Source organism: Homarus americanus, unplaced genomic scaffold (assembly GCF_018991925.1).
Source record: "Homarus americanus isolate GMGI-L3 unplaced genomic scaffold, GMGI_Hamer_2.0 scaffold7626, whole genome shotgun sequence".
Lineage (NCBI taxonomy): Eukaryota > Metazoa > Arthropoda > Malacostraca > Decapoda > Nephropidae > Homarus > Homarus americanus.
In genome coordinates, this window is record NW_024718273.1 from 4,644,598 (window position 1) to 4,672,110 (window position 27,513).

General features: G+C 45.3%; 1 protein-coding gene across 1 annotated transcript; it reads left to right on the forward strand.

The window, feature by feature from the left end:
- The first annotated feature begins 11,189 nt into the window (after window positions 1-11,189).
- Window positions 11,190-12,110, forward strand: LOC121859645 (uncharacterized protein PFA0635c-like). The gene is made up of 2 exons (XM_042356581.1): window positions 11,190-11,485; window positions 11,564-12,110. The coding sequence occupies exons 1-2, from the start codon at window positions 11,190-11,192 to the stop codon at window positions 12,108-12,110; spliced, it is 843 nt and encodes a 280-aa protein (XP_042212515.1).
- The last annotated feature ends 15,403 nt before the right edge of the window (window positions 12,111-27,513 follow it).

Here is a 27,513-nt window from a genome sequence, read left to right on the forward strand (position 1 = left end):
CATCATGACAAACTTTGTACTCGGTGACGCTGGACCATCGCGGCAAACTCTGTGCTCAGTGACGCCGGATCATCATGACAAATTCTGTACTCAGTGACGCCGGACCATAATGACAAACTTTGTACTCAGTGACGTTGGACCATCATGTTAAACTCTGCACTCAGTGATGCTGGACCATCATGACAAACTCTGCACTCAGTGACGCTGGACCATCTTGACAAACTCTGTGCTTGCTCAGTGACGCTGGACCATCTGACAAACTCCATACTCAGTGACGTTGGACCATCATGACAAACTCTGCTTTCGATGCTGGACCACCATGACAAACTCTGTACTCAGTGACTGGACCATCATGACAAATTCTGGGCACTTTCAGTGATGCTGGACCATCATGACAAACTATGTACTCAGTGACTCTGGACCACCATGACAAACTCTGTACTCAGTGACGCTGGACCATCATGACAAACTCTGAACTCAGTGATGCTGGACCACTCGCGGCAAACTCTGTACTCAGTGACGCTGGACCATCATGAAAACTCTGCACTCGATGCTGGACCATCATGACAAACTCTGTTAACCAATGACGCTGGACCATCATGACAAACTTTGTACTCAGTGACACTGAACCATCATGGCAAACTCTGCACTCAGTGACGCTGGACCATCATGACAAACTTTTATACTCGAGTGACGCTGGACCATCATGATAATCTCTGTACTGAGTGGCTGGACCATCATGACAAACTTTGTTCTCAGTGTCGCCGGACCATCATGACAAACTTTTGTACTCAGTAGCTGGACCTCCATGACAAACTCTGTACTCAGTGACGCTGGACCATCATGTATCATACTCTGTACTCAGTGACGCTGGACCATCACTGACAAACTCTGTACTCAGTGACACTGAACCATCATGGCAAACTCTGCACTCAGTGACACTGGACCATCATGACAAACTTTTATACTCAGTGACGCTGGACCATCATGACAATCTGTACTGAGTGGCGCTGGACCATCATGACAAACTTTGTTCTCAGTGTCGCCGGACCATCGCGACAAACTTTGTACTCAGTGGCGCTGGACCTCCATGACAAACTCTGTACTCAGTGACGCTGGACCATCATGTCATACTCTGTACTCAGTGACACTGGACCATCATGGCAAACTCTGCACTCAGTGATGCTGGACCGGCGCGACAAACTCTGTACTCGGTAGCTGGACTATCATGACAAACTCTGAACTCTCAGTGATGTTGGACCCACTCGCGGCAAACTCTGTACTCAGTGACGCTGGACCATCATGACAAACTCTGCACTCCAGTGACATTCGACCACCGCAACAAAACTCTGCACTCAGCATTGACGCTGGACCATCATGACAAACTCTGTGCTCATTGACACTGGACCATCATGACAAACTCTGTACTCAGTGACGCTGGACCATGTGACAAACTCTGGCAGCCTCAGTGACGCTGGACCATAATGACATACTCTTCACTCAATGACGCTGGACCATCATGTCAAGCTTTGTACTCAGTGACGCTGGACCATCATGACAAACTTTGTATTCGGTGACGCTGGACCATCATGACAGCCTCTGCACTCAGTGAAGCTGGACCACCATGACAAACTCTGCACTCAGTTACACTGGACCATCATGACAAACTCTGTACTCAGTGACACTGGACCATCATGACGACTGTACTCAGTAGAGCGCCAGACCATCGCGATAAACTTTGTACTCAGTGACGCTGGACCTCGATGACAAGCTCTGCACTCAGTGACGCGCTGGACCATCGCGACGCAAACTCTGCGCTCAGGCGCTGGACCATCATGGCTAACTCTGCACTCAGTGACGCTGGACCATCGCGACCGACTCTGTGCCTCCCGGTGACGCTGGACCATCATGACAAACTCATGCTCGGTGACACTGGACCTCCATAACAAACTTTGTATTCAGTGACGCTGGACCATCATGACAAACTTTGTTCTCAGTGGCCGCTGGACCATCGTGACAAACTTTGTACTCAGTGACGCTCACCATCATGATAGACTCTGTAGTACTCAGTGGCGTTGGACCATCATGACAAACTGTACTCAGTGACGCTGGACCATCATGACAAACTCTGTACTCAGTGACGCTGTACCATCATGACAGACTCTATACTCAGTGGCGTTGGACCATCATGACAGAACTTTGTACTCAGTGACGCTGGACCATCAAGACAAACTCTGTACTCGGTGACGCTGGACCATCATGAGAAACTCTGCACTCAGTGACGCTGGACCATCATCACAAACTCTGTACTCAGTGACGCCGGACCATCGCGACAAACTTTGTACTCAGTGACGCTGGACCATCATGACGAATCTACTCGAGTGACGCTGGACCATCATGACAAATTCTATTCTCAGTGATACTGGACCATCATGACAAACTCTGTACTCAATGACACCGGACCATCATGACAAACTTTTGTACTCAGTGACGCTGGACCACCATGACAAACTTTGTACTCAGTGACGCTGGACCATCATGACAATCTTTGTACTCAGTGATGCTGGACCATCATGACAAACTCTGTACTCAGTGAAGCCGGACCATCATGACAAACTTTGTACTCAGTGACGCTCGACCATCATGACAATCTCTGTACTCGGTGATGCTGGACAATCATGACAAACTCTGTACTCAGTGATGCTGGACCATCATGACAAACTCTGTACTCAGTGACACCGGACCATCATGACAAACTTTGTACTCGGTGACGGTGGACCACCATGACAAACTTTGTACTCGAGTGCTGGATATCATGACAAACTTTGTACTCAGTGACGGACCATAATGACAAACTTTGTACTCAGTGAGGCTGGACCATCAAGACAAACTCTGTACTCAGTGACGCTGGACCATCATGACAAACTCTGCACTCAGTGACGCTGGACCATCGCGGTAAACTCTGTACTCAGTGATGCTGGCCCACCATTACAAACTCTGTGCTGTGACGCCGGACCATAGCCAATAAACTTTTGTACTCAGTGACGCCGGACCATCACTTGACAAACTTTACTCACTGGCGGCTGGACCATCGCGGCAAACTTTTACTCACTGACTGATGGATCCCATCACTGACCAAACTCTGTACTCAATGACGCTGGACAATCGCGGCAAACTTTGTACTCAGTGATGCTGGACCATCGCGACAAACTCTGCACTCGAGCGATGGACCATCATAACAAAACTCTGTACTCGAGCTCTGGACCATCATAATAAGCTCTGCTCTCAGTGACGCCGACCATCATGACAAACTTTGTATCAGTGACTCCGTCATCCATCATGACAAACTTTGTATTTCCAGTGACGCTACGCATCATGACAAACTTGCACTCAGTGACGCCACCATCATGACAGACTCTATACTCAGTGACGTTGGACCATCATGACAAACTCTGTACTCAGTAACGCTGACCATCATGACAAACTCTGTACTCATGACGCCGGACCATAATGACAAACTTTGTACTCAGTGATACTGGACCATCAAGTAAAACTCTGTACTCAGTGACGCTGGACAATCATGACAAACTCTGCACTCAGCGATGCTGGACCATCATGACAAACTTTGCACTCAGTGACGCTGGACCATCATGACAAACTCTGTACTCAGTGACGCTGGACCACCATGACAAACTCTGTACTCAGTGACGCCGGACCATCATGACAAACTTTGTACTCAGTGATGCTGGACCACCATGACAAACTTTGTACTCAGTGACGCTGGACCATCATGACAAACTTTGTACTCAGTGACGCTGGACCATCATGACAAACTCTGTACTCAGTGATGCGGACAATCATGACAAACTTTGTACTCAGTGAAGCTGGACCATCATGACAAACTCTCCACTCAGTGACACTGGACCATCATGACAAACTCTGTACTCAGTGACACTGGACCATCATGACAAACTTTGTACTTAGTGATGCTGGACCATCATGACAAATTCTGCACTCAATGACGCTGGACCACCATGACAAACTCTGTACTCAGTGACGCTGGACCATCATGACAAACTTTGTACTCAGTGACTCCGGACCAGAATGACAAACTGTGTAGTCAGTGACGCTGGACCATCATGACAAACTCTGTACTCAATGATGCTGGACCATCATGACAAACTCTGCACTCAATGACGCTAGACCATCATGACAAACTTTTTACTCAGTGACACCTGACCATCATGACAAACTTTGAACTCAGTGACGCTGGACCTTCATGACAAACTCTGCACTCAGTGACGCTGGACCATCATGACAAACTCTGTACTCAGTGACGCTGACCATCATGACAAACTCTGTACTCAGTGATGCTGGACCATCTTGACAAACTGTGTACCAGTGACGCTGGACCATCATGACAAACTCTGTACTCAGTGACGCTGGACCATCATGACAAACTCTGTACTCAGTGACGCTCGACCACCATGACAAACTCTGTACTCAGTGACGCTGGACCACCATGACAAACTCTGCACTCAGTGACGCTGGACCATCATGACAAACTCTGCACTCAGTGACTGGACCATCACGTCTGTACTCAACGCTGGACCACCATGACATTGCACTCAGTGACGCTGGACCATCATGACAAACTCTGTACTCAGTGACGCTGGACCAACATGACAAACTCTGTACTCAGTGATGCTGGACCATCTTGACAAACTGTGTACTCAGTGACGCTGGACCATCATGACAAACTCTGTACTCAGTGACGCTGGACCATCATGACAAACTCTGTACTCAGTGACGCTCGACCACCATGACAAACTCTGTACTCAGTGACGCTGGACCACCATGACAAACTCTGCACTCAGTGACGCTGGACCATCATGACAAACTCTGCACTCAGTGACGCTGGACCATCACGACAAACTCTGTACTCAGTGACGCTGGACCACCATGACAAACTCTGTTCTCAGTGACGCTGGACCATCATGACAAACTTTGCACTCAACGTCCAACTACACTCCTGTCGTGACTCATTCTTCCCGTCATATCATTTCCATGTTTTTTCGTAATATTTTAGTTGGCTTGACTGCCAAGGTTATATGTAGCGTTGGACTTCCTACTCCACAGAGTCGACGGAGAATTGATATTAAAGCGCCGCGTTTTATACATAAGTAAAAGATAATTGTAATTAAAGAAGATATATATATAATAATAATTTTTCACTTATATCCCACTGTAACTGTTGCTTGTGACCTCATGAACTAGTGACAGCACAGACATTGAGGTCAACAAACCTGCGACTTCACTCCAACCATATCTTATCAGGGGATATTAACCTTGTCTGATTTTGTATAATAAATCCCGAATTTCATAAATGTTATATTTTTTTAGCAAATATATAGTACAGAGACAAGTGTTAGAGTGAAATCTTTTTACGTGTCTGGTGCATTTGTTTAACTCAGTATCGCTAGTCGTAGAATGGAAAATTTCACCTGATGTTATGTAACGAACGACCCCGGCTACCAGCACCTAATATACAGGTAACCATAATGTCTGAAGGCTGTCTCTGAGGACCCTCACTCGCTGGCTGTACACTTCTTAGCTCTAATAGGCTCCAACCTAACCTAACCTTAATACTGGTTCCCATTAATTTAAGACTAGGGTTGAAAGGCACCAGGGCCCGTTATTACTGAGCCTCGGTCTGAAAGGTTATGTTAGATAGGGGGTTAACAGAGATTTGCAGAGTTTGTGTTTTGGTTGACTCGAGGCTGCATTATATTCACTGCTCTTTTCTCACGAATATTCCGCTCGTAATATTGACCACGTCAGGTACAGTATATGCACGACCCTCACAAGCAGGTGATCGTGAGGTTACGACACATTCTGAAAAAGGTGGCCATTTCTGACCCGCGGCGGCAGAACGATCTGTCATAGGCTAACACATACCTGCCGAACATTGCCGCATACTACCTGTATTGTATACTTGCAAATTACTACACTATGCTTCTGTGTTTTACTCAGTACTACCATATGCTATCATACATTATCCAGTAACCTACTAGTTGATGTTTACGATCGACTAAGGTACTACAAGCTAAATATTTTTATAAAAGTAGGATATATAATTATCAAGTGTTCGGAATTTTGAAATAGTGGTTTGTGCTTATAAATTTGAAGTAGAACTGCAGACCCCGTGGTAAAACGCGAGGTAAAATATACGAGACTCCACTCCATCACAGATGTAAATTTTACCACTACAGTACCTTATTAAAGCTCTGGAGAATTACTTATGATTGTTATCTTATAGTTTTAAAGGGCGTAATCTATGCACTAATTAAACGGCATATAATGGTATAACAGATAACAAAAGGATTATATTATGATTTCCAGTAAACCCTGTTACTAGCCGTTATGGACGACTGGTGATGTCATAGGCCGTCTCATTAATACATGTTATAACTCGAGTGTTCTTTACACCACCATGAGATGATATGGTCAAGACATTGCTCCAACTGAATTGTAGTGTACCTGTATATTAGCATCAGTGACAAGACACTCAGGTTTAGATAGTCTAAAACCCTAATCTGATATTTAACAATAAGAAGAATTACCCGGCGTTGCCCGGAAAGGAAATTCATCATTGGAGATGTCAAAGAAAAAAAACGAATTTTCCAGTAGTACTTTTTTTAGCACATTGAATGAAACCTCTAGATTAAATACAGTATAAGGCTGAGAAATAATACAAACATGCTTTAATTTTCTTTGTTGTATTCTGAAATATCATTAACAAAAATGGAAAAAATTATGCAGTAGATTTGATACATGAAAGGATATTTTAGTAGACACCATTAACCGCCATTCATAATGTTCTAGGATACACTATTAACCGTCCCTGACGTTCTAGGAGATACCATTAACTGCAGATTCTTGGAGATGGAAGAAAAGGCCCCAAGATCCCAAAACACAAAGTTTTGAAATGAAACCCAGTTAAGGGCCATCTGTGGGTCAAGACGATTCCAACGATACCAAGTATGGGGAGGTGGGGGGTGATGTACGGACAAACTCACACAGACAGACAGAAACTTCCAAATATTGTATAATATGAGAAGATATGTGTTTTCTTAGCTTTGACGGTGACGCATCCTTGGCCCACTGGCTGGTGTTGATTGTACGCTATAATGACTTCTGTTATGCCGAGGCATAATTTTGTGTTATACTCTTGTAAACTAGGTGTTTTGATTGTTTTCTGTCCCATTCAGCAGTTATTGTGGGTAAATTTAATGAAAATTTAGTGAATATTGATGATATTGATTTATTAATTATGTAAGAATATTCTCGAATGTATTGCATCATTTTTGTTCTGATTTACCTCTTATTATAAGCCTAGATCATTCTAGTATTCTTCAGGCGGGTCTCGAGCCGACCTCCCGCTTCTGGACATCGCTAGAATGTTCGAGGCGTCTGGCGAACCGTATATAGGCTGGGGGGGGCGGGCTGTCTAGGGGCAGTTAACGACAAATGGAACCAGCTAATCACAAACACAGAGGCCGGCTATCACAATTCCAAACTCTTCTGGAGTAAAATAAAAATCCTAATGGGCACTAACTCCATAGATAACAGCCATCTTACAGATGACACCGAGGTAAATGCTACAGAATCTGTAGACAAAGAATTGATTTTCAGAAATTTCTGGAATAACATACAGGTATATAAAATCACGGAAGAAAACAGAAACTACTGTAGAGTAACAGAACAGATGGTAACAACACACCTTACACTAAACACAGAGAATGGCAACCACCAAGAACAATAGACCTCAACACACTAAACAGTGCAGACACATTAACCACGCCAATCACCACAAAAGACGCAACAAACATTATAACGAGTTTTAAAGATAAAACACCTGGACTAAGTCAGATAACAAAACCGTCCTTCAAAACATACCCACAACACTGATAAAACAACTTACACAGATCTTTAACTCCTCACTAGCAACAGGACACTTCCCCACGAGATTCAAAACAGCCAAAATCAGATTCATACTCATACTCGGAAAAAACCCAACAGGACCGGAAAATTACAGATCAATATCCTTATTAGTAACAGGCAAAATATTAGAAAAAATAGTCAACAGTAGACTCAGAAACTATCTAGAACAGGAAAACAAATATAACCCCAGACAACATGGATTCCGGAAGAACCGAGATACAAACACGGCTATTACGCTAATTTACGAAACAATAGCTAACGACCTCAGCAATAAAAACCAGTGCAATGTCGTTCTCAGAGATGTATCAAAAGCTTTCGATAAAATGTGGCACGAAGGCCTCAAATATAAAATAATTCAACTTGACATGCCAAAAAACATGACAACCCTTCTCTGTAACTTCTTAGACAACAGACAAGCCAGGTTCATTATACACAACTACAGCGGACAAACCTTCAACATACACAGTGGAGTCCCACAGGGCAGCAACATTTCACCCACACTGTACACAATATACACAGCAGACATACCAGACCCAAGACAGTCGGACTACATAGCATACGCTGACGATATCACGCAAATAATACAATATCCAGGGAGATCTAAACAAATGATGGCCATAAGAACAGGAAGAGAAATTGAAGCCATTAACAACTATGAGAGAAAATGGAAAATCCAAACCAACATCCAAAAACTAAAGATCATATACATTGCAAAAATAAATCCATACCCAATCATAATCAACAATCAACAGTTACCATATGAAGAAAGTGGAAAAACACTGGGACTCAAACTCACCAGAAAAGGGTACACCAACACATTAGAGAAAGATTGACGAAAGCCAAATTACAACTAACCAAACTCCGTCGCTTTAGAAAACTGAACACCAAAACACAGCTACATTTATACGAATCACTCGTAAGACCACACCTTGAATACCCACCAATTCCACTTCACACAATAACTAAAATAAAGAAACTCAAGCTGCAAGCAGTCCAAAATACAGCACTAAGAAGAGCAGCAAAACATAGGCCGCCATACAGTCAAAAAATACGAGACATACACATCGAACATAACATAGACACAATTAACATAAGAACACACAAACAAGCAAAAGCGGTATGGGACAAACTACACTGAACACAAGACTCTATTTTACAGGAACTATTACAGGCAAACAACAATATATCACACAGCTGGTGGCCAAGAAGCATCAACATTAACACAAAATAACTAACACGCGAGATGTAAACATTAAACCACATGTCAGAGGCCTACACTGGACGCGCATTGGCTGGCGGTATTTCTAGGCTACGCTGATTGGTCGCTGATATGAGAAACACTTCTCACTGTCGTATACTCAATATTGGAGGATTCCTACCCCTTCGACAAATGAAAATTTCAGTAGAATAATGACGAGCAGCGGGTTTCTCGACCACACCAGAGTAGAGTCTAGAGCAAGACCAAGGGATTCTGGGACTATAGAAAGGTTTTCGCTACCATGGCGGGCTCCTTACTGTCATTAACGCAATTCCTCACACGAATCTAGTTAGAATAGCACCTGAGACAGTGATTTTAAAGGGGCGGTGCTACAGTAGGTGTTTTGTTTACCTGTAGGATTTAGATACCATGCTGTGATAACCACGTTGAATTTTAGACGGAAGTTTTCTTATCAGTGCTACAGAATACGACAATTCAGCTTGTATTTCAAGGGTACTGAGGAATAATGATTATAATACCCAGGGGCAGGTCTAAACTTAAGTGAAAGAAGATGGTAGGTCATGTTAGGAAGGTCAACACAAATTTATCTATCAAAAGAAGCAGATTGACTGATTAGTTCAGACACAGCAGACGACAAATAGCTTGCAATAAGACCCCGGGGAGAAAATTATCAGCACAAACAATATTAAAGTTGGATCGTCTAGGATTAATGATATAACTAAATGCTTAAACAATCAATTACCAAACAAATTTTCCCGTACACTGTTTCAGTCAGCCCCCGCCACCTGTCACTAGATATGTAGGTTGTCAGAGATAAACCTTCTGATAAACCCACCTCGTCGTACAGTAGGTGTACTGCCAGTCTAGAGGTGTACTGCCCATCTTAGCTCAACCGGATACTGCTGCTTACATCTTATACACTTTACAAAAATAAAACACTAAAAAGCCTAATGATTGAACACAAACTGCGACAAAAAAGACGACAGAAAATATTTTAACTTTCCACGACCTACACGAGTTAGGTTCATCCACATACATAAATAGCCTATTAAACCCGTTGTCTCTAGCATATTATATATATATTATCACTAACACATACTGTACGTTGACAGCTACCACCCTTTGACCTCATAGGATGATACTTGATACATTTATGAATAATATATCGGAGGCATACGTCACCAGAACCAAACAAGGTCAACACAGAGACACACGGGGTCAACAGACTTCCATAAGGTCAACACAGAGCCACACATGGTCAACAAAGCCACACAAGATCAACAGAGCCACACAAGATCAACAGAGTCACACAAGATCAACAGAGCCACACAAGGTTAATACAGAGCCACACAACGTCAACAGAATTACATAAGGTCAACACAGAACCACACAAGATCAACAGAGCCACACAAGATCAACAGAGCCACTCAAGGTTAATACAAAGCAACACAAGGTCAACAGACCCACACAAGGTCAACACAGAGTCACACGAGGTTAACACAGAGCCACACAAAGGTCAACAGACCCACACAAGGTCAACACAGAGTCACATGAGGTTAACACAGAGCCACACAAAGGTCAACAGACCCACTCAAGGTCAACACAGAGCCACACAAGGTTAACACAGAGCCACACAAGGTTAACACAGAGTCACACGAGGTTAACACACAGCCACACAAAGGTCAACAGACCCACACAAGGTCAACACAGAGTCACACAATGTTAACTCAGAGTCAGACATGGTCAACACTGAACCACACAAGGTCCACACAGAGCCACACAAAGTTAACACAGAGCCACACAAGGTCAATACAGAGCTACACAAGGTCAACACAGTCACACAAGGTCAACACAGAGCCACATAAGGTCAACACTGAACCACACAAAGTCAATACAGAGCCACGCAAGGTCTACAGAGGCACACAAGGTTAACACAGAGCCACACAACGTCAACACAGAGCCAGACATGGTCAACACAGAGTCAAACAACGTCAACACAGAGCCACACAAGGTCCACACAGAGCTACACAAGGTCAACACTGAGCCACAACAAGGTCAACACAGAGCCAGACATGGTCAACAGAGCCACACAAGGTCAACACAGGTGCCACACAAGGTTAGCACTGAGCCACACAAGGTCAACACACAGCCAAGCAACATCAACACAGAGCCACACAAGTACCACACAGAGCCACACAAGGTCAACTCAGAGCCACACAAGGTCAACACTGAGCCACACAAGGCCAATGCATTCCATGCAAGGTCAGTTAACACAGAGCCACACAAGGTTAAAACAGAGCCCCAAAAAGGTTAACAAAGAGCCACGCAAGTTCTACACAGAGCCACACAAGGTCAACAGAGCCACACAAGGTTAACACAACAGCCACACAAGGTCAACTCAGAGCCACACAAGGTCAACACTGAGCCACACAAGGTTAACACAGAGTCACACAAGGTTAACACAGAGCCACACAAGGTCAACACAGAGCTACACAAGGTTAACACAGAGTCACACGAGGTTAACACAGAGTCACACGAGGTTAACACAGAGCCACACAAGGTTAACACAGACACAAGGTTAACACAGAGCCACACAAGGTTAACACAGAGTCACACGAGGTTAACACAGAGTCACACAAGATTAACACAGAGCTACACAAGGTCAATGCACGCCATGCCATTTAACACAGAGCCACAAAGTCAACACAGACACAAGGTCCACACAGAGCTACACAAGGTTAACACAGAGTCACACGAGGTTAACACAGAGCCACACAAGGTTAACACAGAGCCACACAAGGTTAACACAGAGTCACACGAGGTTAACGCAGAGCCACACAAGGTCAACACTGAGCCACACAAGGTCAATGCACGCCATGCCATTTAACACAGAGCCACACAAAGTCAACACAGAGCCACACAAAGTCAACACAGAGCCACACAAGGTCAATACAGAGCCACACAAGGTCCACACAGAGCCACACAAGGTCAACACTGAGCCACACAAGGTCAATACAGAGCCACACAAGGTCCACACAGAGCCACACAAGGTCAGCACTGAGCCACACAAGATCCACACAGAGCCACACAAGGTCCACACAGAGCCACACAAGGTCAATGCACGCCATGCCATTTAACACAGAGCCACACAAAGTCAACACAGAGCCACACAAGGTCAATACAGAGCCACACAAGGTCAACACAGAGCTACACAAAGTCAACACAGAGCCACACAAGGTCCACACAGAGCCACACAAGGTCCACACAGAGCCACACAAGGTCAACACTGAGCCACACAAGGTCAATACAGAGCCACACAAGGTCAACACAGAGCACACAAAGTCAACACAGAGCCACACAAGGTCCACACAGAGCCACACAAGTCCACACAGAGCCACACAAGGTCAACACTGAGCCACACAAGGTCAATACAGAGCCACACAAGGTCAACACAGAGCTACACAAAGTCAACACAGAGCCACACAAGGTCAACACAGAGCCACACAAAGTCAACACAGAGCCACACAAGGTCCACACAGAGCCACACAAGGTCAACACTGAGCCACACAAGGTCAATACAGAGCCACACAAGGTCCACACAGAGCCACACAAGGTCAGCACTGAGCCACACAAGATCCACACAGAGCCACACAAGGTCGACACAGAGCCACACAAGGTCAATGCACGCCATGCCATTTAACACAGAGCCACACAAAGTCAACACAGAGCCACACAAGGTCAATACAGAGCCACACAAGGTCAACACAGAGCTACACAAGGTCAACACTGAGCCACACAAGGTCAATGCACGCCATGCCATTTAACACAGAGCCACACAAAGTCAACACAGAGCCACACAAGGTCAATACACACCACACAGAGCCACACAAGGTCAGCACGAGCCACACAAGATCCACACAGAGCCACACAAGGTCCACACAGAGCCACACAAGGTCAGCACTGAGCCACACAAGATCAACACAGAGCCTCGCAAGGTTAACACAGAGCCACACAAACTCAACACAGAGCCACACAAGGTCAACACTGAGCCACACAAGGTCCACACAGAGCCACACAAGGTCCACACAGAGCCACACAAGGTCAATACAAGCCATGCAAGGTCAGTTAACACAGAGCCACACCAGGTCAACACAGAGCCACACAAGGTCAATACAGAGCCACACAAGGTTAACACAAGAGCCACCCAAGGTCAACACAGAGCTATACAAGGTCAACACAGAGCCATACCTGATCAGTAACCACGGAGTTAAACAAGGTTAGTCAACACAGAGCCACACACGACCTTCTTTTAAGAAATACCAACTTTTATCATGATTACTGCCTTACCACAAAACCTCCCAGGACTAAAGACAGGCTTCATCTTTATTATGTGTGTTTCTGTAACCATTAAACTTATTCGGCTGTAAACATTAGAATTATCCTTTGTCGTCTCATATTAAAGATAAGGACTTTTCTACATATTTTGGGGGGTCAATGTAAAAATATCCTTATATTAGAATACTTAGAAATGTCATCTTTCTTTGTGGATTATAATGAAACTGGAACGAGCCTACTTTAGATTAGAGGGTGTTGACCGCTAGCTGCCGGAGCTGCCTGCCACTCACGCGACCTGTCAGTCTACACACACCCATTACCGCAACCAACGCCAGGCCACCACAGCCACGATCAATCTAGCGAACAACATTTACTAGGCTCACAAGCTGAGAACAACGTTGTAATGGATCCACAAAACCTGCCCTTAATGTACCTACAACAGCCTATCAACGGTCAACAAACATAACCTACCTTACATACATACATACATACATACATACATACATACATACATACATACATACATACATACATACATACATACATACATTCATACATACATACATACATACATACATACATACATACATACATACATCCTTGACCACCGAAGGGTCAAGACGTACCTGGCGCTCCTCTCGGAGCAGCCAGGTCAACTGTTAAGTTGGCCCATACCAACTCCCTCCCCTGAACCCTCCTCCCCACCGGAATATCAACAAGTTCACGCCAGAAGTTACTATTTCATTTAGGAAAGGAATGGAACCAGTGTTAAACAGAGGTGAACAGTGGTGAACAGTGCTTAAGTCGGTGAGAACAACTCAACAGTAACAGTGGTACCCAAGTTGACCTTCACACAGTGAGGTCCCAGGTACCCAGTGATAACGGCCCGACCCTACAACCAGCGAAGTGTTAATCCGTCTACGATAGGAAGGCCTGGGACCACACCTCACTCATAGAACACCGTCTGTGAGGGAACTACTACACCACGTGAGGCCCCTCATAACACCATCTTTGAGGGAATTACTACACCACGTGAGGCCCCTCATAATACCATCTGTGAGGGAATTACTACACCACGTGAGGCCCCTCATAACACCATCTGTGAGGTGAATTACTACACCACGTGAGGCCCCTCATAACACCATCTGTGAGGGAATTACTACACCACGTGAGGCCCCTCACCATCGGTGAGGGAATTACACCATCTGTGAGGGAATTACTACACCACGAGGCCCCTCAACTACTACACACGTGAGGTCCCTCCTAACACCATCTGGGAGGGAGTTACTACACTACGTGTTTGCTGTTCAACACCTACATTAATCTGTTTGTTCACTGTATGTTCCTTCACCTTTCTCTAATGAAGGCTTTTGTTAAACCACCAATGTATGTAATAAGTCATTTATGTCCAATGTATATTTTCAGCCTTCGGGCTGCAGAACTTTTTCAATAAACCGTTAATTATTATTATTATTATTATTATTACATACATACATACATACATACATACATACATACATACATACATACATACATACATACATACATACATACATACATACATACATACATACATACATACATACATACATACATACATACATACATACATACAACGTAGAGTTTTGTCCACACGCTGTACCGTACGTGATAATGGCAAAGACGTACACTACATAAATATGCAAACTCGTACATATATATCTTATTTACCTACTAACTATTCCTAGAAAGATTCACCAAACATAAAAAAATCAATGACCAATGACCAGCAAACATTTCTTGACGGTGTGTTTATATCATGGTGGCACGTACAGTACCTGGTGCCCTCTACCATGATAGGTGACCCTCTATACCGATAGGTGCCCCTTACCATGATATGTGCCCCTCTATCATGATAAATTCATCTCTACAATGATAGTTGTCCCTCTTTCATGGTAGGTGTCCCTTTATCATGGTAGGTGTCCCTCTATCATGAAAGGTGCCCCTCTATCATGGTAGATGTCCCTCTACCATGAAACATGCCCCTCTTATATGATAGAGGGCCAATCATGATAAATTCCTCTCTGCCATGATAGGTGCCCCTCTATTATAATAAATTACTCTCTGCCATGATAGGTGCCCCTCTACCATGATAGGTACACTCACGCGCCATAGTTTCGATGCACCCTCTACCTCTACTCCTGACTCGATGGAAGTCATAGCCTTGGCTTCATACCTCTCACTCCCCCCCATCATTCAGTGGTGCTATACGTGGTAGCTCGAAGCATCGCTGTATTGTACGAATAGCAGTTCATGGTGTAATATTTGAGAGGATATATGCACGATACAGGTTTTTTAGTGACTTTACAACACTTTATTTACCATCACTATACTTAATGTGACTATACAAGAGGAATCGTTCGGTTTGCAGCCCTGACTACGACTTCCCTCGAACCAGGAGTAGCGGTAGAGGGTGTATGAAACTATGGTAGAGACCTCTCTACCATAAAAGGCACCCCCTACCTATGATAGGTGACCTTCTCCCATAATAACAATCTACGTTTAGTGTTGATCTGAAGTTTATAATTTTTGCTTCTGTATTCGCAAAGATAATAAATTATTGTCACCGTGTTGTTGGCGTCGTCCGCATAGTGTGTATGTTGTTGGCGTCGTCCGCATAGTGTGTATGTTGTTGGCGTCGTCCGCATAGTGTGTGTGTTATTGTCGTCTCCATAGTGTGTGTGTCTTGTTGGTGTTGTTCCCATAGTGTGTGTGTTGTTGGTGTCGTCCCCATAGTGTGTGTGTTGTTGGCGTCGTCCCCAGAGTGTGTGTGTCTTGTTGGTGTTGTTCCCATAGTGTGTGTGTTGTTGGTGTCGTCCCCATAGTGTGTGTGTTGTTGGCGTCGTCCCCATAGTGTGTGTGTCTTGTTGGTGTTTGTTCCCATAGTGTGTGTGTTTGGTGTTGTCCCCATAGTGTGTGTGTTGTTGGCGTCGTCCCCGTGTGTGTGTCTTTGTTGGTGTTGTTCCCATAGTGTGTGTGTTGTTGGTGTTGTCCCCATAGTGTGTGTTGTTGTCGTCGTCCCCATAGTGTGTGTGTGTGTGTTCCATGGTGTGTGTTCTTGTTGGTGTTGTTCCCATAGTGTGTGTGTGTTGTTGGTGTCGTCCCCTATAGTGTGTGTGTTGTTGGCGTCGTCCCCAGAGTGTGTGTGTGTGTTGCGTCGTCCCAGTGTGTGTGTTGGCGTCGTCCCCATAGTGTGTGTGTCTTGTTGGTGTTGTTCCCATAGTGTGTGTGTCTTGTTGGCGTTATCCCTAGTGTGTGTGTTATTGTCGTCTCCATAGTGTGTGTTTTTGTTGGCGTTGTCCCCATAGTGTATGTTGTTGGCGTCGTCCCCATAGTGTGTGTGTGTGTGTGTTGTTAACGCCTCCTCATAGAGTGTATGTAGTTTAGTCGTCCCCCATAGTGTGTCTTGTTGGCGTCGTCCCCATAGTGTGTTGTTGGCGTCGTCCCCATACTGTGTGTGTTGTTGGTGTCGTCCCCATAGTGTGTGTGTTGTTGGCGTCGTCCCCAGAGTGTGTGTGTTGTTGGCGTCGTCCCCATAATGTGTGTGTCTTGTTGGCGTTGTCCCCCATAGTGTGTATGTTGTTGGCGTCGTCCCATAGTGTGTGTGTGTGTGTGTTGTTAACGTCGCCCTCATAGAGTGTACCATAGTGTTGTTGGCGTTGTCCCATACTGTGTTTGTTGTTGGTGCTCGTCCCCATAGTGTGTGTGTGTTGGCGTCGTCCCCAGAGTGTGTGTGTTGTTGGCGTCGTCCCCATAGTGTGTGTGTCTTGTTGGTGTTGTTCCCATAGTGTGTGTGTCTTGTTGGCGTTATCCCCATAGTGTGTGTGTACGTCTCCATAGTGTGTGTTTTGTTAGCGTTGTCCCCATACTGTGTGTGTTGTTGGTCGTCCCCCATACTGTGTGTGTTGTTGGTGTCGTCCCCAGAGTGTGTGTGTGTTGTTGGCGTCGTCCCCATAGTGTGTGTGTGTGTCTTGTTGGTGTTGTTCCCATAGTGTGTGTGTTGTTGTGTCCCCATAGTGTGTGTGTCTTGTTGGTGTTGTTCCCATAGTGTGTGTGTCTTGTTGGCGTTATCCCCATAGTGTGTGTGTGTTATTGTCGTTCCATAGTGTGTGTGTCTTGTTGGTGTTGTTCCCATAGTGTGTGTGTCTTGTTGGCGTCGTCCCCATAATGTGTGTGTTGTTGTCGTCTCCATACTGTGTGTGTGTGTGTGTGTGTGTTGTTGGCGTCGTCCCCATAGTGTGTGTGTGTATTGATGGCGTCGTCCCCATAGTGTGTGTGTGTGTTGTTGGCGTTGTCGCTATACTGTGTGTGTTGTTTACGTCGTCCCCATAGTGTGTATTGTTGTTGGCGTCGTCCCCATAGTGTGTGTGTCTTGTTGGTGTTGTTCCCATAGTGTGTGTGTGTTGTTGGTGTCGTCCCCATGGTGTGTGTGTCTTGTTGGTGTTGTCCCCATAGTGTGTGTGTTGTTGGCGTCGTCCCCAGAGTGTGTGTGTCTTGTTGGTGTTGTTCCCATAGTGTGTGTGTTGTTGGTGTCGTCCCCATAGTGTGTGTGTTATTGTCGTCTCCATAGTGTGTGTGTCTTGTTGGTGTTGTTCCCATAGTGTGTGTTGTTGGTGTCGTCCCCATAGTGTGTGTGTGTTGTTGGCGTCGTCCCCAGATTGTGTGTGTTGTTGGCGTCGTCCCCATAGTGTGTGTGTCTTGTTGGTGTTGTTCCATAGTGTGTGTGTTGTTGGTGTTGTCCCCAGAGTGTATGTGTTGTTGGTGTCGTCCCCATAGTGTGTGTGTCTTGGTGTTGTTCCCATAGTGTGTGTGTTGTTGGCGTCGTCCCAGAGTATGTGTGTTGTTGGCGTCGTCCCCATAGTGTGTGTGTCTTGTTGGGTGTTGTTCCCATAGTGTGTGTGTCTTGTTGGCGTTATCCCCATAGTGTGTGTGTTATTGTCGTCTCCATAGTGTGTGTTTTGTTGGCGTTGTCCCCATAGTGTGTATGTTGTTGGCGTCGTCCCCATAGTGTGTGTGTGTGTGTGTTGTTAACGTCGCCCCATAGAGTGTATGTAGTTTCGTCGTCCCCATAGTGTGTGTCTTGTTGGCGTCGTCCCCATAGTGTGTGTGTTGTTGGCGTCGTCCCCATATACTGTGTGTGTGTTGTTGGTGTCGTCCCCCATAAGTGTGTTGTTGGCGTCGTCCCCAGAGTGTGTGTGTTGTTGGCGTCGTCCCCCATAATGTGTGTGTCTTGTTGGCGTTGTCCCCATAGTGTGTATGTTGTTGGCGTCGTCCCCATAGTGTGTGTGTGTGTGTTGTTAACGTCGCCCCTCATAGAGTGTAGTTTTGTCGTCCCCATAGTGTGTGTAGTTGGCGTTGTCCCCATACTGTGTGTGTTGTGGTGTGTCCCCATAGTGTGTGTGTGTGTTGGCGTCGTCCCCAGAGTGTGTGTGTTGTTGGCGTCGTCCCCATAGTGTGTGTGTCTTGTTGGTGTTGTTCCATAGTGTGTCTTGTTGGCGTTATCCCCATAGTGTGTGTGTTATTGTCGTCTCCATAGTGTGTGTGTCTTGTTGGTGTTGTTCATAGTGTGTGTCTTGTTGGCGTCGTCCCCATAATGTGTGTGTTGTTGTCGTCTCCATACTGTGTGTGTGTGTGTGTGTGTGTGTTGTTGGCGTCGTCCCCATAGTGTGTGTGTGTATTGATGGCGTCGTCCTCATAGTGTGTGTGTGTTGTTGGCGTTGTCGCTATACTGTGTGTTGTTTACGTCGTCCCTGTGTGTGTGTATTGTTGTTGGCGTCGTCCCCATAGTGTGTGTTGTTGGTGTCGTCCCCCATAGTGTGTGTGTGTATTGATGGCGTCGTCCTCATATAGTGTGTGTGTGTTGTTGGCGTCGTCCCCATAGTGTGTATTGTTGGCGTCGTCCCCATAGTGTGTGTGTTGTTGGTGTCGTCCCCATAGTGTGTGTTGTTGTTGGCATCGTCCATAGTGTGTATTATTGGCGTCGTCCCCATAGTATGTATGTTGTTGGCGTCGTCCCCATAGTGTGTGTGTTGTTGGCGTCGTCCCCATACTTGTCGTCCCCATATGTGTGTGTTGTTGGCGTCGTCCCCATAGTTGTTGCTGTGCGTGTTGTTGGCGTTGTCCCCATACTGTGTGTGTTGTTGGCGTCGTCCCCATAGTGTGTGTGTTGTTGGCGTCGTCCCCATAGTGTGTGTGTTGTTGGCGTCGTCCCCATAGTGTGTGTGTTGTTGGCGTCGTCCCCACAGTGTGTGTGTTGTTGGCGTCGTCCCCATAATGTATTTTTGGCTTCGTTCGTCCTCGTGTGTTTAGTTTACTAATGTTAAACAGGTGAGTCCTTACGGCAGTTCGTGGTAATGGTTCTGAATTATCGAGGCTGAGAGTTTACGAGACAACGAGATAACGAAACTACTAGACAACGAGGCCACGAGACTACAAGATTACGAGACCACGAGATTGCTAGATTATCAGACTGTAGAACCACGAGATTACTAGACAACGAGACCACGAGACTACTAGACAATGAGACCACGAAACTACTAGACAACGAGACCACGAGGGTAAGATTCTACGAGATCGTGAGACTACTAGACAACGAGATCGCAAGACTAATAGACAACGAGACCACGAGACTACTAGACAACGAGATCGCAAGACTACTAGACATCGAGACCGCGAGACTAATAGACAACGAGACCACGAGACTACTAGACATCGAGACCGCGAGACTACTAGACATCGAGGCCATGAGACTACTAAATAACGAGACCACGAGGCTACGAAACTATGAGACCGCGAGACTACGAGACGTGTAATAAGATATATATTTTTGAGCTGTGTAACATCATCATTCCACGAACTTCATTTCTTGACTTAAAGTTTATCAGAAGTGATCCTCGGCCATCCACCACCATCTTAAGAGATCCTCGGCCATCCACCACCATCTTAAGTGATCCTCGACCATCCACCACCATCTTAAGTGATCCTCGGCCATCCACCACCATCTTAAGTGTTCCTCTGCCAACCACCATCTTAGTGTCTCAGCCATCCACCATCTTAAGTGCCCGGCCATCCACCACCATCTTAAGGTTCCCGGCCCCACCACCATCTTAGCTGATCCTCGGCCATCCACCAATATTAAGTGATCCTCGGCCATCCACTACCATCTTAAGTGATCCTCGGCCATCCACCAACCATCTTAAGTGTTCCTGACCATCCACCACCATCTTATGATCCTCGACCATCCACCACCATCTTAGATCCTGATCCTCATCCACCACCATCTTAAGTGATCCTCGACCATCCACCACCATCTTTAGTGATCTTCGTCCATCCACTACCATCTTTAGTGATCCTCAACCATCCACCACTATCTTAAGTGATCCTCGACCATCCACCACCATCTTTAGTGATCCTCGGCCATCCACCAATATCTTAAGGATCCGCCATCCACTACCATCTTAAGTGATCCTCGGCCATCAACCAACCATCTTAAGTGTTCCTCGACCATCCACCACCATCTTAAGTGATCCTCGACCATCCACCACCATCTTTAGTGATCCTCGACCATCCGCCACCATCTTAAGTGATCCTCGACCATCCACCACCATCTTTAGTGATCTACGACCATCCACTACCATCTTTAGTGATCCCCATCCACCACCTATCTTAAGTGATCCTCGACCATCCACCACCATCTTTAGTGATCCTCGACCATCCACCACCATCTGAAGTGATCTTCGACCATCCACCACCATCTTTAGTGATCCCGTCCATCCACCACCATCTTAAGTGATCCTCGACCATCCACCACCTTTTAGTGATCTTCGACCATCCACTACCATCTTTAGTGACCCGACCATCCACCACCATCTTATGATCCTCGACCATCCACCACCATCTTTAGTGATCTCGACCATCCACCACCATCTTTAATCCTCGACCATCCACCACCATCTTAAGTATCCTCGACCATCCACCACCATCTAGTGATCCTCGACCATCCACCACCATCTTATGATCCTCGACCATCCACCACCATCTTTAAGTGATCCTCGACCATCCACCACCATCTTTAGTGATCCTCGACCATCCACCACCATCTTAAGTGATCCTCGACCATCCACCACCATCTTTAGTGATCCTCGACCATCCACCACTATCTTAAGTGTTCCCGACCATCCACCACCATCTTTAGTGATCCACCATCCACCACCATCTTTGGTGATCCCCGACCATCCACCACCATCTTAAGTGATCCTCGACCATCCACCACCATCTTAAGTGTTCCTCGACCATCCACCACCATCTTAGTGATCCTCGACCATCCACCACCATCTTAAGTGTTCCTCGACCATCCACCACCATCTTTAGTGATCCTCGACCATCCCACCATCTTAAGTGTTCCCGACCATCCACCACCATCTTTAGTGATCCTCGACCATCCACCACCATCTTTAGTGATCCTCGACCATACACCACCATCTTTAGTGATCCTCGACCACTCCACCACCCAGTGATCCTCGACCATCCACCACCATCTAGTGTTCCTCGACCATCCACCACCATCTTAGTGATCCTCGACCATCCACCACTATCTTAAGTGTTCTCGACCATCCACCACCATCTTTAGTGATCCTCGACCATCCACCACCATCTTTAGTGATCCTCGACCATCCACCACCATCTTAAGTGATCCTCGACCATCCACCACCTTCTTAATTGATCCTCGACCATCCACCACCATCTTTACTGATCCTCGACCATCCCCCACAATCTTTAGTGATCCTCGACCATCCACCACCATCTTAGTGATCCTCGACCATCCACCAACCATCTTAAGTGTCTCGACCATCCACCACCATCTTTATGTGTTCCTCGGCCATCCACCAACCATCTTAAGTGTTCCTCGACCATCCACCACCATCTTAGTACCAACCACACCAGTGTTCTTGGCCATCCACCACCATCTTAAGTGCTCCTCGGCCATCCACCACCATCTTAAGTGTTCCTCGACCATCCACCACCATCTTTAGTGTTCCTCGGCCATCCACCAACCATCTTAGTGTTCCTTGGCCATCCACTACCATCTTAGTGTTCTCGACCATCCACCACCATCTTAAGTGTTCCTCGACCATCCACCACCATCTTTATTCGGCCATCCACCAACCATCTTAGTGTTCTTGGCCATCCACTACCATCTTAGTGTTCCTTGGCCATCCACCAATTACCCCAACGACCATCCACCATCTTAGTGTTCCCTGCCATCCACTACCATCTTTAGTGTTCCTGACCCGTGTTCCGCGACCATCCAACACCATCTTAAGTGTTCCTCGACCATCCACCACCATCTTAAGTGTTCCCATCCACCACCATCTTAAGTGTCCTCGACCATCCACCACCATCTTTAGTGTTCCTCGACCATCCACCACCATCTTAAGTTCCCGACCATCCACCATCTTAAGTGTTCTCGACCATCCACCACCATCTTAAGTGTTCCTCGACCATCCACCACCATCTTAAGTGTTCCTCGACCATCCACCACCATCTTAAGTGTCTCGACCATCCACCACCATCTTAAGTGTTCCTCGACCATCCACCACCATCTTTAGTGTTCTCGACCATCCACCACCATCTTAAGTGTTCCTATCCACCACCATCTTGTGCCTCAACCATCCACCACCATCTTAAGTGTTCCTCGACCATCCACCACCATCTTAAGTTTTCTCTACCATCCACTGCACTTAATCTCGACCATCCACCACCATCCTAAGTGTTCTCGACCATCCACCACCAAAGTTATGTTCTCGACCATCCACCACCATCTTAAGTGTTCTCGACCATCCACCACCATCTTAAGTGTTCTCGACCATCCACCACCATATTAAGTGTTCTCGACCATCCACCACCATCTTAAGTGTTCCTCGACCATCCACCACCATCTTAAGTGTTCTCGACCATCCACCACCATCTTAAGTGTTCCTCGACCATCCACCACCATCTTTAGTGTTCCTCGGCCATTCACCACCATCTTAAGTGTTCCTCGACCATCCACCACCATCTTAAGTGATCCTCAACCATCCACCACCATCTTAAGTGTTCCTCGACCATCCACCACCATCTTTAGTGTTCCTCGGCCATTCACCATCTTTACTACATCGCTGTTGTCACAATGTCTTCAGAAACCAGATTCTTTTTAACTGTTGTTGTCATGCCTTGTGCGAAGACACTTATCCACCCTTCCTCAGGTAGGCTAGCTCAGCCAGGTGGGCAAAAAGGTAAACACAGTAGACGGGAAGGAGCCGTGCATGTTAAGCTTAAGTCCGCCAACTTAGCGCGAGTTGCATGAATGGGGGTTATCGCGTGTTAATTTACATGTAAAATCTTTTATTTCAGCCGTTTGAATATACGAGCATGGTGGTACAGTGGTCATAAGTTTTAAACTTATGTTGCGCATCTGTGCAAGTTGCGTGATGTACTGCACGATTACACTGCTAACAATTTAAATGAGTCCGTAAAAAAAGGCGAGGAGAGCGTGTGAGAGCGAGACTCTACAAAACTTAGCCATGGATATTGCCGCCTCCAGGGATAGGCGACGCTACACTGGATCAATGGCCTCCACCTCCCCCAGTCACACATTTAATTTGATCTTCCTGACATACAATTAATCATCCTCCACGTTCATAAAGCCTTCTAAAAATAAACATTGATTATGTTTACAGCTTTGTTATTTAGCTGTCTGCCAGGGAACATCACGATAGTAGCTCATGTATGATAGTCAAAAATATTGTTGCCCTAAAACACACATCCCACTGACGTAAATGTACATGACAATACAATCCACAAATGGAAAATATTCGCTGATATTTCATGAGGAAAAACATACCTTTGTTTTGTTTATGATAGTTAAGTCTTGTTTATGGCGCGCCGGACAATGTCATGATCACATCCTGACACGTTATGCCTTTTACCACGAACTTCATTTTGTGTTGTTGGAATACTGCACCGTAGAGTTGGTTTGTGCAGCAGCGGGGAGTGTTGCCTGTCACCACACCGCCACATGCTCCACCGCCTCCACACACTACTCTCACACCAGTCTTCTAGGTATAAGATAACGTAGTGTTGCTAATTGTACACAAAGATTTATGAACTGATCAATAAGAAAGGCCCAATCTTCCGTAATGTCATTGCTATTGATGTTATCAGCTGATCCACTACTGACACAGCAGGCAGCCAGTGGTGACCTTAACCTAACATTAACGTCATCCCGACACAAAGACAGCCATATATTATCACCATCAGTTTTACAGAGTTAATTCATTCTGTAATGACTGAATTTAACATCTAGGGTTCATTCTTGGAAAACTCGAGCTAGTCAGAAGGGGATGGGGAGGGTAGGCGCAGCACGCATCCTCATTAGTGGAACAAAACCTTGGCGGACGGGCGTCATCTTTCTAAGACTTAATGAACAAATACATAATCCTCACCTAACAATTTCATGATAATAAATTCTAGTGAAATATAAATCTGGACATAATGTTCTTGCCCACCATACCATCTTATACATCGTAGACATACACAAGTATTGATTCCTCGACATATTCTACCGATGTGTAATTTTCGTGCTATAAGCTATTCTAGATAAACTACACAATACAGTAGACATGAGGTATGCCGCACAGCCGTAATCTCGGTCGTGGGAGACAATATTAACACAGGTTGGTGGAGACTCATCACTGACGATGATTACAGCTGACAAACCTTAACTTATGACTTAATTATTATCTTCTTCCTGTCGCTATTATCGTATTGCAGTAATATATCAGATCCCTGTTTAATATATTAGTCCCCTGTTTAGTATATCAGTCCCCTATATCGTAAATCAGTCCCTTGTTTAGTATATGAGTCCTCTCTTTAATATATCAGTCCCCAATTTAGTAAATCAGTCCTCAGTTTAATATATCAGTCCCCAGTTTAGTAGATCAGTCCCCCGTATCGTAAATCAGTCCCCTGTTTAGTATATGAGTCCTTGTTTAGTGTATGAGTCCCCTCTTTAATATATCAGTCCCCAATTTAGTAAATCAGTCCTCAGTTTAATATATCAATCCCCTGTTTATTATACCAGTCTCTTCTTTAGTTTATCAGTCCCCAGTTAGTTTATCAGCCCCTAGTTTAGTATATTAGTCCCCTGTTTAGCATATCAGTCCCCACATTAGTATATCAGTCCCCCGTTTAGTGTATCAGTCCCTATTTGGTATATCAGTCCCCTATTTGGTATATCAGTCCCCAGGTTAGTATATCAGTCCCCAGGTTAGTATATCAGTCCAAAGGTATATCAGTCCCTGTTTATATCAGTCCCCTGTTTAGTATATCAGTCCCAGGTTAGTATATCAGTCCCCAGGTTAGTATATCAGTCCCCAGGTTAGTATATTAGTCCCCTGTTTAGTACAGTCCCCAGGTTAGTATATCAGTCCCCGGTTAGTATATCAGTCCCCAGTATATCAGTCCCCAGGTTAGTATATCAGTCCCCAGTTTAGTATATCAGTCCCCAGTTTAGTTATATCAGTCCACAGGTTAGTATATCAGTCCCCGGTTAGTATATCAGTCCTCAGGTTAGTATATCAGTCCCCAGTTTAGTATATCAACCCCAGTTTGATATCAGTCCCCAGGCTAGTATATCAGTCCCCAGGTTATTATATCAGTCCCCAGGTTAGTATATCAGTCCCCAGTTTAGTATATCAGTCCACAGGTTAGTATATCAGTCCCGGTTAGTATATCAGTCCCCAGGTTAGTATATCAGTCCCCAGTTTAGTATATCAGACCCCAGTTTAGTATATCAGTCCATAGGTTAGTATATCAGTCCCCAGGTTAGTATATCAGTCCCCAGGTTAGTATATCAGTCCCCAGTTTAGTATATCAGACCCCAGTTAGTATATCAGTCCCCAGGTCATATCAGTCCCCGGTTAGTATATCAGTCCTCAGTTTAGTATATCAGTTCGCAGTTTAGTATATCAGCCCCAGGTTAGTATATATCAGTCCCAGGTTAGTATATCAGTCCCCAGTTTAGTATATCAGTCCCCTGTTTAGTATATCAGTCCCCAGGTTAGTATATCAGTCCCCGGTTAGTATATCAGTCCCTGTTAGTATATCAGTCCCCAGGTTAGTATCAGTCCCCGTTTAGTATATAGTCCCCAGTTTAGTATATCAGTCCATAGGTTAGTATATCAGTCCCCGGTTAGTATATCAGTCCCAGGTTAGTATATCAGTCCCCAGGTTAGTATATCAGTCCCAGTTTAGTATATCAGTCCCCAGTTTAGTATATCAGTCCCCAGTTTAGTATATCAGTCCACAGGTTAGTATATCAGTCCCCGGTGTATATCAGTCCCCAGGTTAGTATATCAGTCCACAGGTTAGTATATCAGTCCCCAGGTTAGTATATTAGTCTCCTGTTTAGTATATCAGTCCCCAGGTTAGTATATCAGTCCCACGGTTAGTATATCAGTCCCCAGTTTAGTATATCAGTCCACAGGTTAGTATATCAGTCCCCCGGTTAGTATATCAGTCCCCAGGTTAGTATATCAGTCCCCAGATTGGTATATCAGTCTCCTTTTGTTACATCAGTGGTGGTTTTTGCAGGTAAGTTTTGTCTTTTGTCAGGTTTATAAACCCTCCGTGGGTCACGATGACTGTACAACACGACAGGTGAGCGTGACGTGTGTTGTACTGCTTTGATTATATCTTCCATACTGTATACACAGGGTATCAGTAAAGTCCCTGTTCACCTGCAATAATTGAAAATATAATTGTTCCTGGTTATGCCTACATTGTTATATATCGTGTTCTACGTACAGTAAATATTGGGAATAGTATCGACTACCTGCATTTAGTGCAACCATTTCCAATATTTACAGCAAGTAGAA

Bases quoted from the DNA above. Each gene is read 5' to 3' on its own strand.
- LOC121859645 (XM_042356581.1), top strand. From the start codon at position 11,190: ATGGTCAACACAGAGTCAAACAACGTCAACACAGAGCCACACAAGGTC. The intron at 11,486-11,563 runs GTCAGTTAACAC...AGTTCTACACAG, and splicing joins GCCAATGCATTCCATGCAAG to AGCCACACAAGGTCAACAGA.